The sequence below is a fragment of the Ciconia boyciana genome, chromosome 1 (genome assembly GCF_034638445.1).
Source record: "Ciconia boyciana chromosome 1, ASM3463844v1, whole genome shotgun sequence".
In the NCBI taxonomy this organism is placed as follows: domain Eukaryota; kingdom Metazoa; phylum Chordata; class Aves; order Ciconiiformes; family Ciconiidae; genus Ciconia; species Ciconia boyciana.
The window spans coordinates 190,136,652-190,151,139 of NC_132934.1; the positions used below are offsets into that span (position 1 = coordinate 190,136,652).

Consider the following 14,488-nt stretch of genomic DNA (forward strand, 5'->3'; position numbering starts at 1 on the left):
TTGTATGACTGGAAGCAGAAGTTAACTATTTAAGTTTCATAATTAACTGCGATGGACCTCTGTAATGGTTTCTGAACATGGAATGCTGTCTTAGTTATTGCTAGATATTAGAATTATGAATGTGTTGCTTTAGTAACAGGATTGCTGTTAGTAAAAAGCAAGGACGAAAAAAATGGGCAGAAGTTAAACCATTAAACACACAGTGGTTGTTCAGAGAGAATTCCTCAAAGGGGAAAAATGGGAACACAGAAGATCAAAGGGAAAGATGGATGAGGAGAAGAAGAAGAGGCATTTTCTGGACTAGATACATAGCATTCTAGGATAAATAGTACTGATTTGTCTGAGAAATCTAGGCTTCTATTCCTCAACATCAAAGGGACAAAGCCTCAGGTCCAATAGACTGGCACATATACTTCTGAAACATTTTGGTGCACACAAACACACACAGATAGACATATACATATACATATTTTATATGAAAAATATCTATATATATTTTAAATGGTTGTGTCTGTGTACACAGACATATCTCTATATGTATCCGTGTGTATGAACTGTGGTAGAAAGGTATTGTTTCTGGTTTTTTTACCTTACGGATACTACGTTTCTAACCATTGATACTGTGAAAGGAAAGGGCAGCATCAAGACTGCCAAAGTACTGTTGGTTTATAATAATAATACCATCACACAGCACTTATGAGGTTCACTGTAACATTCAAACTCAAGTATTCTCTTCTTTCTTACCACCTGGACATTTTGTTTACATAGGTTTTTTTCGTGTTCTGCTTTTCAAGTGGACATGTGTTTTCTGAGACTTCTGATGGGGCTGAGAAATCCCTTGAAATCCACAGTACAGGAAGGCAGAGTTAATATGGACACTATAACACTTTTGATGCAACAACTTTTAATCTGAAAATGTTCAGAAAAGTCTCTATATGTTTGGTGTTTTTTAAAAAAAAAATTTAGTCTCTTCTTCTTTCCTTCTTTTTTTTTTTTTTTTTTTTTTGCCAGTGTCTGAGTCATAATCTGGAGGATATTTTGCAGTAACTTGCTGCTGTGGATAAATGTATCATGCACATTGAACGAGTGTTGCTACTGTTCACTTTAAGCCAGCTCACAATCTGTATACTCGTTCAACTTTTTTCTCCAAACAGTATACATCATTCTGAGCAGCTTCTATAAACAGATCAAGTTCTGCTTGCTATAGCAACACACCTCCAATAAGTGAATTTTCTGGTTGATTAAACAGCGGAAAAATAGTCTTTCTTAGGTGCTCTGAAAGAAAATTTTGAGATTCGGCATACTTGGGTCAACAAATATCTGTGCTAACCCCACAGTAAGGTCCTCATCCATCCTTAGGGTGTGATGGATGCACAAAAGATGGAGAAAAATAGTAAGAGATAATGATAACAACTGTATGTAAAAGGGGGCCTGTCCCAGTACAGAAAAAGGTAATGGAGAAAGGTTCTTACCTGCTGATCTGAGGTATCTGCAGTTTGAATATCTACCTCTAGAGAGATGGGCTAACTCTCAGATAAACTTACAAAGCAGGCCAGATGAATGCTACTCTGCTTCTCTCCATTAACGGTAAAAAGACACTAAATAATCAGCTTGAAGCTAGATATTTACAGTCTAAAATTAGGCAATATGAATCCCATGATTTCTGTGGGTGTGCCTATATTTCCCCATCTAATTCTGATTTCTTTCCTTTTCTCTCCCTTACTCCTATATGACCTGACATACAGGCAAACTTTGGAACCCAGTAGGTTATTTCTGTTAAGGCAAAAATTGATAATTGTTACCTATAGGTGTGACACAACCTTATTTAGTGCAAAGGACGAAGCGATTTCTGCTCAGAGCTGGTTAGTATCTTTTTCATCATTGCCTGAATGCTTTTAAATGAATACTGTGATGTTCCTTAAAATGGACTATTTTCAGTAAGAGAAGTACTTGCTTAGATGAATACTGTCATGAAGAACTATTTAAAATAATTATTTTTCAACTTGAAAAATTGGCTTGGAATTTCAGTTAGAAATTCAAACATGGTTTTGAGAGTTGTTTTATAAATTTGTAATGCCTATATGTGTTCTTTCTGGCCAATGCCACCTCTGTTCTTTTGAGTCACAGCAGAACCTTCTAAGGTCACTAGGATTTAAATATAGGCATTAACCAGCTCTTAAGTATTTTTGAGTTTTAAAAAAATGAGGTTGGGAAACTGTTTTGTGAGGCAAGCAAACCTATTCTGGAGGACAAGAAGACTGCACACCTGGACCTGTTCCCTCCTATGTGCCAGCATGTGTGTGTTTCATGTGACCAAAATGGCAATTTTTCCTGCCACAGAATGAGACTGTGCCGAGGCACGTGTGCCGAGATGATCCCATCACCTGAACTGAGGGAGGTGGATGCCACATTTCAGTCACATCAGAGAGTATTTTTGGTCACACAAAGAGGAAGCACTATGATTTGCTTTGGTGGGTCAGAGCACAGATACTTCATCCCCGGTTTATGCTCTGTTAAAGTACACTAAGAATATACCGTTTGTCATTTAAATGAGCTTATTTTAATGTATAATGAAGCATGATTCATGTTTCCTTATATAGTTTTATTAGGCTTTTCAGTTTTCGTATTTATCTGTTGTTTTTCTTTTTTTGTGTGTAGCCACCATTAGTCGTGAGGCTAAAGGGGAGTGATTCTTGTCTAATAGGAAGAAAAATAAGGAAAAAAAAGACTGAATAAAATATTTTCCATTTGTTTCAATGCCACACGTTTTGAATAAAACCAAACAAAAAAATAATTTGACCTGTGATGAACCAGAAACAGCATTTCAAACTAGATATAACTTAAAATGAATCATAATTATCCTGGTACATGAGCTAAAGTTACACTTATCAATAGGCCTTTTACTGGGACGAAATGTAACACTCTTGCATACATACAGCTGACCCTTAAATGTGCAGGTCAATGGATTTAAAGTTATGCATGTAAATGTTTGAACCAGTGAGGCACAAAATAGATAAACTTGGCCCATAAATGTAATTTGTTTGTTGAAACACTGTAAAATGAAACATCATCATAAGTGGAAACATTTTTGTCTTTTAAATGACAGCCTCAACTTAACAATGAATCACACTTCTTTCTAAACATTCTTTCGTTTCTTGCTCCCGGCAAGATTTAAAAGTTGCTTCACTTAAAGCTCGTGTAGGGGAGGAGGAAGGAATGTCCACATTCTGCAGCTGAAGGTAGACAAAGGTAGCATTTCTTTGGCAGCAGAAAGTATGTAATTTTTGTTTGGCAAAAAGGGATGCTTGCATTTGCACAGACCTTTGGATTATGAGAAGCAGCCCTAGCAGAAATGAATGAATGGACAGTGTGCAGGTGAAGACTGAACGCACATCAAATGGCTCTCCAATGTGTAAATCGATTGTCCTCAGATAGGATGCAGTCCCATATTGCATGCATTTAGCTTTCTGGATGTGATGAGTCATACGGACCCAAATGAGAATACCCATGTGTGTAAAATTAAGAATTGAGTATTTACAGTGATATCACCACAGCAGTTCAGATCAGTCTCGTGTTTTAAACTTCAGCATTTTCTTTCTGGGAGATATCACTAAGGTTTAAAATGTTGGCAAGCCTGGAGGGAAAGTATTTAATTCTTAAGCAAATAAGATTTTAGTATCATCAGCTTCTGACAGAAATCCCTAATCAGTATATCTTTTGTTTATAATGATATAGTATATCCTCTGTTTATAAAGACAGCTAGTACGTCTCAAATGTGCATGAGTAACAACAGAAAGTTTTAAATATTTAATATGGATAAATTACGGCATTATTTTTATTCCAAAACTGATGTCATTCTAGACCTTATTCAGGCCCATTTGAGAATTTCATTTGGGGCATTTTGAAGTATCTGAGAAAAACATTTCTATCTGAAAGTTCCTGGAAAAGGACATTATAGATCCTAGGGCCAATGTGCATCTAGAGATTGTGGGAGACGCTCATAAATCAAAGAAACGAACAGCTGGAACGTACATTCAGTTTAACTGATGTTAGGAGTACTCAGCACCTCTGAAAATTATCTTGCTTACCAGGTGTCTAAATAAGGATGGATCGGTGCTTTGGAAAATGTGAGCTTAACAAGTCAGTTTTGTAAATGTACAGCAATGTTTGTAAATGTACAGCAATGTACAGCAATGTTTGCTATAACATTTCCATCACACACCACAGTCGGGGAGGAAATAGGATGTCTGGAACAACTGCAGGTTACGCCTCTAGACTTGACCCTGACACACACTGCATCTGGAGGCTTGCAGGGCCTGATTCCCCACTTTTCCAGAGCTTTGTTGAGCTCAGCGATGTACAACAGCCTGCGATTCGTTGTCATTTTCAGGACTGGAGGCCACATTGTTTGTTGTTATTTACAGAACCTTTTCTCCATATGGAAGGCTTTCCTTCTAGGAAGGTTCCAAACACAGCAACCAGCTCTGTTCTGCTCTTCCCATGCTCTTGTACGGATTACAGTGGAGCAGTCGGGAGCCTCTTTCTCTCTTTGCTAACACAAGTACTGAGGAGGGTTTTACAAGACCCATCAGTGAATGTTGCAATCCAGGCATATGCTACGGCAAATTGCAATCACTTTGAAAACAAGTGATTTCAGTGGGGACTTCTTCAAAACACATGGTGTGGTGTGGTCTTTGGCACTTAGATCTTGTCCTACTTCAAGCGGGGAAAAAAAGCAGGAAAATTAAAATAAACCCAATTTAGATTAATGTAATCTCAGAGTTACGAATGTATATGCTCAAACTTCAGGAAATTATTTTTTTCAGCCTTACATCAACTCAGCTGTTTTGCATATGTTGGCCTTGGTTAGTTCTGCTCTGTTTTGGGGCATACATATTAGTATGTTTTTAATATTTTTTTCATATCTCTGAGATTTACAATTGATACATATACTTTAATACTTTCGATAACATATGTCTCCTAAATCTCTGGGACAGTGGCCATCAACCTATTCTTGTGTTGGTAAAGCTAAGTTTATGTACATATGTACACGTGTATGAAAACACGCATAAGTGCGGATCTTATTTTGTGACTACGGCTCCTTGGTGCGATCTGTAGGTATAGGACCTATTTAACAGGATCATATTATACACCAGGGAGGATGACTGTTATGAGAGGACTTTGGCTCTGCCCATGCCCAGCCTTGGAGAACCGAAGTTTCACAGAACGGTGGAGGCTGGCAGGCGCCTCTGGAGAGGGTCTAGTCCAGCTCCCTGCTCAGGGCTGGGCCAGCTACAGCAGGTGCTCAGGGAAATGTCCAGTCGGGTTTTTAACATCTCCGTGGATGGAGACTCTGCAGTCGTTCAGGTCATCCTGCTCCAGTGTTTGACCACCCGCACACTAATGGCATTTTTTCTTATGTTTAAATGGAATTTCCTGCGTTTCCGTTTGTGCCCTTTGCCTCGAGCCCTGTCATTCGGCACCACTATAAGAGCCTGGCTCCATCCTCCTTACTCCCCCCGTGAGGTATTTATGTACATGGATTAAGACCCTCCCCCCGCGCCTTCCCTTCTCCGGGCTGAACAGCCCCAGCTTTCGGCCCTTCCTCACGTCAGATGTTCAAATCTGTTAATCATCTCCGTGGCCCTGCATTTCTGCCTTTAGGTCCAAACTCATCACGCTTAATCGAAGCTGTGCCCCCCTCAAGCCAAAGCTTTCGGCAGAGGTGCTGCCACCTGCCAGGGGTTGGCGGCGACGGGGCAGTGGCAGGCACCGCCCAGCTATGGCCGCCCGAGCGTCTGCCACAAACCCCTGCAAAACGGTCACCTCCCGGCCTGCGATGGGACAGGGTTAAAAGGAAGCCCTTAGCCTGCTAACCCTTGGGGTGTGAGGGGGAAGAGGTGTATGGGAAACCAGCCCTACTGCCTGCCCACTCTTGGGCCGAGAGCAGCAAGAGAGGCTCCGAGGGACTCCGTACCACTGGCCGCCTCCCTCCCTCCCGCCCCGCCGCCTCCCGCCCCCCACGCCCCACAGCCCGCGGACCCCTGGGCCGAGAGGAGAGGCTTTGCCGCTCTCTGTCCCGCCCGCGATGGCTTGTACCACTCCTTTCACGTGGGAGGGGGGGAGAGGGGAAGCGGCAGCGCAGCCCCAGCCATCTCGGTGCCCTGCTGCCGCCCGCCCCCCTCTTCTGCCCGCGGGGTGGCGCCGTCCTGCCGCCACGCGCGGGGCTGCGCGGCGCGCGGCCGCCGGGCGGGCAGTAGCGCGCGGCGCTTCTTCCCGCCTTTCTCCCCCTCCCCCGCCGTGCGGCCCCGCCCCAGCCGCCATGTTGCGGCGGCGCCGGGAGCGGCGGCGGGAGCGCGGGCGGCGGCCGGCGGCGTACGGAGCATGCATGGCGCGAAGCAGCGTCCCGCGGACGCGCACCCTGGGCAGTGGGTGCTCATTGCACCAGGTAACTCAGCGGGGCTCCGAGGTGGGACAGGCTCTGCCGCAGCGCCCATCTCATTCTCCACCGCGCCCCGCTGACTGGCCCTGGCGGTGCTCGCCCGCATCGCGGCGGGGCTGGGCCGTCGCTCGGGCAGGAGACGGGTGCCTTTCGCCGAGGGCCGGGCAGGTCTCTGGGCTGCTGTGTGCAGCCAGCCCCAGCCCTGGTGTGGTAAGGACGTTCTGAGACACAGCCTTTACTCAAGGCCCTACAGAGTACTCCCCTTCTCCTCTCCAGGGACCCTGTTTCTTTCACTGCATCTGTGCGTTTTATATTTGTGTGTCATTAGGGTTTTCCAGAGGTCAGCTCGCCCCTGGTTTGCAAACAGCGTTGTGAGCTGTGGGGAGAGGAGCTGTAGAAGAGAGTTCTTGTCACCATTCCTGCATTTCTTGAAGGAAGCGGTTTAGTGCCCTAAGCCTCAGCTTTAAAACAAACTTCTTGAAAACCATAAGTCCTAAGCCAGAGTGAGATCTCTTGAGCTCTTCCTCTCTATAGGCTAAAGAAGCAGACCTCCACATGGCAGCTCAGCAGATGCAGTATGCACAAGGCCTTAAACACTGTAGGCTTAGTTTCTCTCACTTAGTGTGGAATAAATGGAAAGATGCCTTTCCCCCTTTACATTTATTTCTGTCGTGTATCAGGTTTTAAAATTTTAAATTCACAGATCACAGAAGGTTTCTGTGTTAAAGAGGATGAGTGAAACAGGATGTGCTCATACTCCAAAACAGTAAGAAGGAGGCATTTCATAAGTGCTTTTTTTAGTTTGATTTCCTAAGGAAATGCAACTTCCACAATTATCTGTGGGTCAGCTTTGTCCTGTGCCTGTTTCTTACCCTACCCAAAACTTTTGAGTGTTAATTTCAACCAAACCTGATAAAAAGGAGGAGCTCTTTGGAGTAATTTTATGAGCTTTGTGGAAATGCCTGCGATGATGTGAGAAATGCTATAAATGGCACACTGAAGGGAAGGTGTAGCGAGAGCTTAGTTCAGCAAAGTTTAAAAACAAGGCAGGAGCTCTGTCTTGAGACATGCATCTGTAAGAAACCAGGCTTCTCTAGTTACATGAGAAACAGAACCAATTGTTATGATTTCACTGATTCCTCTCTTCCTCTGGTTTTAACTTTCAGTTCCACCCTTTGGTATCTGACATGTTTGATGCCTAAGAAAGGAATTTATAAGCGAGGAATTTCTTTTTTTAATATTGACTCTCTGCAGACTAGGATTTAAAGCTGAATCTTGTATCAGATGACTGGCTATGCCAACAGATGTCCATACTGTGCAAATATTTACAAATATGCTTAACTTATGCATGAGTAGTCAGTTCTGTGCAGTAAGTTAAATTCTTCAGTAAGTGTTTGCAGGATTGGAGCCAGAGCTTGTAACTTTCATGAAGCCAGACAGTTTGTATTACCAGTTATGCCAGCACAGCTCTGACAAAATTTATATAGTACTCCAGACCTGTAAGGAAGTTTATTAAGCCTTAGTAGAACCTCAAAGCACATAGTGATTTTAAAAAAAGTCTGTGGCTGATAATTTCAGAACTCCACAGCTGATGAGACTTGCCAATCATATGAATAGGACTGCTGAAATGAAATAGATTTAATGATTTTAGTTTGGTTTTAACATTTTTTTCAGAAAATATATTTTTGAAGTTAATGTCTGTCACTTTTCAAAGTTTTGCATTTCTTAACTGCTTTGTTGAATGGATCTCAGAAGTTCTTCATTGGCCATTTAGCAGAATGAAGCAGTAGGAAGACCTGATGACTTTTACGAGTGAAGGTGGATGCAGTTGGATTTATAACAAAAATTACTTTGACTATGTTAAATTTTATTCATATGGCAATCCATATCTTCATAATACCTGCATGGCATTATGCTACGCACATGCATAAAAACGACTGGTGTAAATAATTGCAGGATCTGGTGCTGGATGTCAGTTTAATACCATTTATTAGTAAGTCTACCAACACCTTCTGTAAATAGCCTATTTATCTTCTTGTATCTGTGGCCATTATCCTGGGCATAGTGGGAGGAAGGAGCATGGTGTGTTTTAATGCTATGCAAGAAGCTCCAAAACTTCTGGTAATAAAGGCACTTTCTAAGGTCCCGGTTTCAAGTGCTTAAGTTAGTTTGAACTACTCACCTGGGTAGTCTGCCTCCTGGTACAGCTTGTAAGGTTAATAATGTATACCATCCTACACAACCTAATAGCATCTCCACTTGGATATATGCCATTCATCTTGCTTTGATTGTGACATCTTAAAAGTTCCTGTATGGATGGAGATGGTGACTAGTTCTGCAAAGAGGCTAGATATCTTTAGTCTAAAAAAGTCTGAGGTCTGTCAGAAATACAGAAGTAAAACAATGAGAACTGGAACTTGCTTTCTTAAGTATCAGTATTTTTCAATCGTTCAGACTGTTAGAGGTTCAACAGTAGCTTCCTAGAACAAGGCAAAGATATGGCTGGAGTTCTGAACGATGATGCATGTGTTGCTCCAATTCCTTAGTTATTACATCGTTCTGAGAATCTGTCTGATTTTGCACAAGTCTCTGACTGGGGTTTTGCTGCTTATGTGACATGTAGAAACACTTTAACTGTGTAAAAAGCACATGTAAGAGGTGAGATTCTTATTTGAACTTCTGCTGACAACATCGGGTTGATATCTGGAACACAGCAGCTAAAAAGCAGGCAGATTTCATTTTCTAATTGCCATAGAAAGTAAGCAGAGTATGCTTGTCTGCTTTAGTATTGAAGGTTATAAAATTATTACTAATTTCCTTGTTTCAGTACACATTTATACACTGCGTTATATTGCATAGACAATAAATTGCTGCTCTGCTGTTCAGAGCATGTTTGATGACTGAGGAGATGAATTTCAATTTTGTTTCTGGTTTCTTAATTTTTATATTGATTTCAGTGTTCTGGAAACAGCTGGGAAACAAGGAATCTCCTCTGTCAGGTAGAACTGCCCATGTTCTTTGTTGAAGTCATGATTATGGTTAGAGAAGTAATGCAGTTGGTGTGGTTGTTTTACCGATGATGTGTGTTATCCCAAGCCTTCTTGAGCCGTTCTAGAGGGCCAGACTGTCATTTTCTGTTTCAGGTGGTTAACTCTATCATTATATTTCCAGTGCTGTAAAACTTTGATCGTTAGTGTCCGTCTCATGCCTACACATCATAGGACAGAGCTACAAACCACACAGCTCAGCAGGTATTTTGCATGGATTATAGAGGTGGGTGAAGGTGGGAAGGAGGAGAGTTGCCTGAGCTGAGAGGCAGAGCTGATGTTCAGTCAGCAGGCCAGTCACCCTGTGCTTCATTTCAGTCAGTCTTTGCCTACCCTCATTCTTTCCTATGGCATTCTTTCCTCATTCACTGTTCTTAGCAGCAGCCTGACAGTCTTTGCTCTCACCAGCCCTTTGCCATACCAAGACACTCGGGCTGTTTGGCATGGGAGAGTCACACAAGGGAAGTCAGAGTAGGAAAGGGAAAGGAGAGCCTTAGACAGTCATATCTGGGCTGGCTGGTACATAACTTCTAGGTGAGGTAGCAAATTTCACCTTTAGAAATGGTAGCCTGCCCTCATCCTGATGCTTATTTATTTCCATGGAGGCAGGATAATTTGATATGCCAATACAATCATATTTTTGTTTTGTTTTGTTTTTATAAGCGTAATTGTTCCTATGTCAGGGATTGAAACGCCAAGGGCAGGACAAGGAGAGAAGCCAGAAGTCAGGGGGAGAGGAGTTAGGAAGTGTTGGTCTGGTGGAGAAGGTAGGATGAGGAGAGGGTGGTAACCATGTTAATCACGCCTGAAAGGCTGGAAGCCGTTGGTGTACATCGTGCAGCATTATCATGGACGTTTAGAGGAAGGTTGAGAAATGAATGTGAATAGTCGAGAAAGAAAATGATGAACAAACAGGAAGAGGGTAGTTGGAGGGATTGGTCATATGGAGGGAGGTGATGAGGACAGAAAACTTGGGCATGTGGGTAGGGGTAGAGCTGTGCATGCTGGGCTTCAAATGGAGTCAACTCTTTGGGCAATTTCTCCAGTTGCAGATTAACTATGCTGTGGATATACAGGCAGCAGATTTGGCCTAGAGCAGACTCAGCTCAGCACTAACAGTTTATTAGTTCAAGTGCTGTGCCATGTTAACACATCTCTGCTATTTCCAGGACCAGCTTTGCAGTGCAGCTGCTTTCAGACAGTGTCTGAACTAATAAGTCCTGATGGATCCAAGCTGGCTCTGCGCAGACCCACTTGGGTGTTTCTGTACTGTGCTCCACGTTCCAGGGGATTTTATTAGCTTGGCTGGAAATCCGGATCTGAACTTGCTTTGTGCAGGGTAGTTGACGTCGATGGTTAAGAAGACCTCCCGAATGAGTTCTGGAGGAATCATGGTACAGAGACACCAAAGTGCTAATAAGTCCTGAAGGACCCACATGGACTTCATTGGTGGGTGGCCGAGTTTCCAGATTGTGCTTTTCTGCATTTCTCATAGTAGTTGAATAATCAGGGATGTTATATTACCCATGTATCCAAGCCCCCCTTTACCCTTGAGAATGTAGAGCTTCCTATACAGGCTTCCTGTTGTATTGGTCTAGCTACTGAACAGGTACAAGGGAAAAGAAGTAGCTCCTGAGGATTAAAACCTGGCCATCTCACAGCTAGAAAGTTGCTAATGATGTGTTTTAGTAGAGGAGAGTCTGTCTGTGTTTACTGAGTATTCATGTACTTTCTTTTTTAAATCCTACTACCTGAACCAATGAGATTTTTTTATATGCATATAGGAAATTTCTACTTGCTTTGTGAGTTGGGCCCATGGAACTACCATTTTTAATGTTTTCTCTGAAAATCGTGTGAACTAGAAATTATTTTCTAGACAGAGGAGTAATACTGAGACCCCACCTAATTGTAGGGTTCTAAGGGCAGGGCTCTGGAAAACCCTCAAATACTGCGATAAAGTTGCTGTGCATGACATAGATCTGATCTGGGCTCTGTATAACAAATAAACATTCTTATGTAATGGCTTCAAACTGGTCTTACCAATAGCAACTGAAATCACACTAGCTGCTTAACAGGATGGGTGCGAAGGGCAGTCTCTTTTCAGTACACTTTCTCAAGGATAGGTGTTATGTCAGAACTGGAACTATTTATAGCCTTCACTGGTTTTAGCAAAGAGGTCAGGAATTGAAGGCAGTTTTCTAAGTCTGGTGTTCCGCTCTACACCTAAAGTTAAGACTGCTGTATTTAATTTGTTCTGTGTTTGTCTGTATTAGGAAGAGAGGTAGGGGTTAGCTGCAAACTGAAAATTATTTTCAACCTTTATTTTTCTGAACTAGACAAGTTTAGTTGACTACATTTTTTCAGTCTGCTGTTTTCTTAAACAGTAAATTGATTAGATTTTTTTATTGTTTTATAGGAACTGCCATATAAATAGCACTGGAAGGATTGCAAGGGTGGAGGGAAATTTAACAATCCTATTATTTTTAGGAATTACTTATTTAAAAATAAAAGGAGCAGTTTCACATTAGACTTGGCAAGTTGTTTGAACAAATCTCATATATGCCAAAATTCAGATGGAGGCAGAAATAAATGGACTGTGATGCCAAACCATAGGGCATCAGCACACATTAAATTAATCCTTCATTCTTTCAAATGAGACTAAGGAACTTTTGTCTCCATGCAACAACAGAGGAAGCATTTGACTTGAAAATTTTGGGTCATGTTGAGAGAAGATGTCATAGCAAAAGAAACTGTGGAATACTTAATGCATAGGAGTAATTTGTTTTAAAATCTGAAGTAGGCAGGTTTTATATTATTTTTTTTTTCCATTCTCACACCTTGCACTTAATGCTTTGATGCATGCTTTTATTTAGCATTTAAAAAGCAGTTCAATTTATCTGCTACAAAAAAGACCACACTGCTGGGATGTTAGGGAGCTTAATTCAGAAGTTGTAATAACTGTCAAAATTGAGCAGGAAACTTGAACATTAATATTTCCAGAATAATTTAGATAACTTGGAAATAATGTTTACAATAAACAAATATGTATGTTTTTTAACAGCTAACTTAAAACATTAGAAAGATCATATAAAATATGTGCACATGTTTATATACCTTTTTAATAAGGTGAATGTGAATACGCTTATTTTAGAAGTTAGCACTCCGTGGGCATATTTTACTTAACCTCCCCCTAAATTGGTGTTTGTATCTCCTGAACAAAGCCTTTTGCCTGCAGGTAATTTGCACCATTTCTTATATGTCATCTCTTAAAAGGCATACTGAGCTCAGCTGTGTATAAAGCAGATATAACTGGCAAGCTAAGGAGCCAGAAGGAAGCATAGCAAATAAAGTAACTGAAAAGAGATGTTTTAATGTGTAACACCATCTCCTACTTCTGCTTTCTGCCATCTGGCTTGGAAGAGACCAACTTATGCCAACTTAGGCCTCTCTGCACATGGGAATAGGGCTGATTCAGCCAGTAATACAGCTGCACCAGTGTTGACCCTATAAATATTGAGAAGGGAAGTCTGAAGTTTTTATCCTTTCCAGTGATAACCTGTTCTTGAACTTCTCAAGATTGACCTCTCCTTCATTCAGCTCAAACCCCTGCATGACCTGCCTAGTATCTAGATTTTGGTACCGGATGAGTTAGTACTGTCCATTGCTGCCAGTGAGTCCATGAACATGTTCTTTTGGCCTAAGAAGTGAACTGTGCCAGCATAAGGGGAAGCCAAAAGATGCTCGCAGGCAGAAGTCCTAATATTTAGCTGTATTGCATGGCTGTGTAGTGGAGCAAAAGACTACGCAAACTGTCTAGTAGCATTTCCATGTGAAGTTTTGCTCAAGATAGAAAACAGTGCCATTTTTAGATATCATTGTGTTTTATCATAGGATTTTCAGGTGACATGGGAGCCAGAAAGACTTTAAGGGGTGTAAATTATGTCACATTAAACATTATTTCCCCAGGGCACCAAATAATAAATGCCGTGGTTACCAAACTGATAACCATTCTATCTTTTACAGCAGGCATGGCAAAAGTCCCCTCACTGAAGCTAGTATTATGTATGGTCAAGGAGAGGGTAAGGTGGTGAGGTAACATCAAGTTAACATAACTGAGTAACAACTAAGAAGATATTTCCAAAAATCAAGTGTGTGCAAGTGCAAAGCCATACCTTACATGTAAGCACCCGCAAAAGAGGCTGTTTGCAGAGGTAGATTGAGCTGTGTTCCATTTAGTACTCCCCTGAGAGTATTGTAAGCCAAGGAAGCAACAATGTAGTCTTGTGGCTCATCTCTTGCTTTCCCACCTCTGTGAAGTCACATACAATCTAGTTTCCTAATTAGCTTACCCTGGTCAAAGACCCCAGTGTCACATACAGAGTGGGTTACATTCTATGCCATCTGCTCTTGCCATGGGTTCTGTCCCTTTGTTCTGGTGACCATGTAACTATATGGTGAGTGAGAATAGCTTACTGATCTGGATGAAAATTAATACTTCTTTTTTGTGACTGGTTGTTTCTCAGCTGGATGAGTGAACTGAGCCGACTTGCTGTATGGCCACGAGATTGCTAGTTTTGATGGAAAGAAAGCAGCAGAAGTGCGCAACAGGGGGAGAGCAGAGGTGGGGACCTAAGGACTGCGCTTTTCGATGGCCTGTGATCTTTGGTCATTTGAAGCCATTCATGAAACTGTATCCTGAGTCTGTGCATGCCCGAATTCATTCATTATGCTAATAGTTAATTACCTTGTAACTTATAAAAATTGACAAAAGTTTGGTTGATACAAAGTACTGGATTTATTAATTAATTTTCACTGGGCTTTTTTCAGGGTATGCTGCAGGACAGAGGACACAGGCACTGAATTAAAACCATTTACTTCAGGGTTGACTGATTCTAAAAAGAACATAAAATGATTATTAGATCTAACATATCTGTACCCTTAGGCTACATAGTTTAACGTCTTCCATAAAATGTCCATTTAATGGGCTTCATCATAATGT

The 14,488-nt window shown here is 41.7% G+C and overlaps 1 protein-coding gene and 1 long non-coding RNA gene across 3 annotated transcripts in view; both read left to right on the plus strand.

The window, feature by feature from the left end:
* Positions 1 to 6,288: 6,288 nt before the first annotated feature.
* The window catches only part of RNASEH2B (ribonuclease H2 subunit B), a 42,776-nt gene continuing 34,576 nt past the window's right edge, over positions 6,289 to 14,488 (plus strand). For both annotated transcript variants that reach the window (XM_072850264.1, XM_072850266.1), the window contains exon 1: positions 6,289 to 6,448. In XM_072850264.1, the coding sequence (XP_072706365.1) occupies positions 6,385 to 6,448 (64 nt within the window). In that variant the 5' untranslated portion in view covers positions 6,289 to 6,384. The remainder of the gene's footprint in view (positions 6,449 to 14,488) is intronic.
* LOC140648456 (uncharacterized) lies at positions 9,611 to 14,298 on the plus strand. Its single transcript, XR_012041221.1, has 3 exons — positions 9,611 to 9,693; positions 10,659 to 10,938; positions 14,013 to 14,298. It is a non-coding gene; the product is annotated as an uncharacterized lncRNA (long non-coding RNA).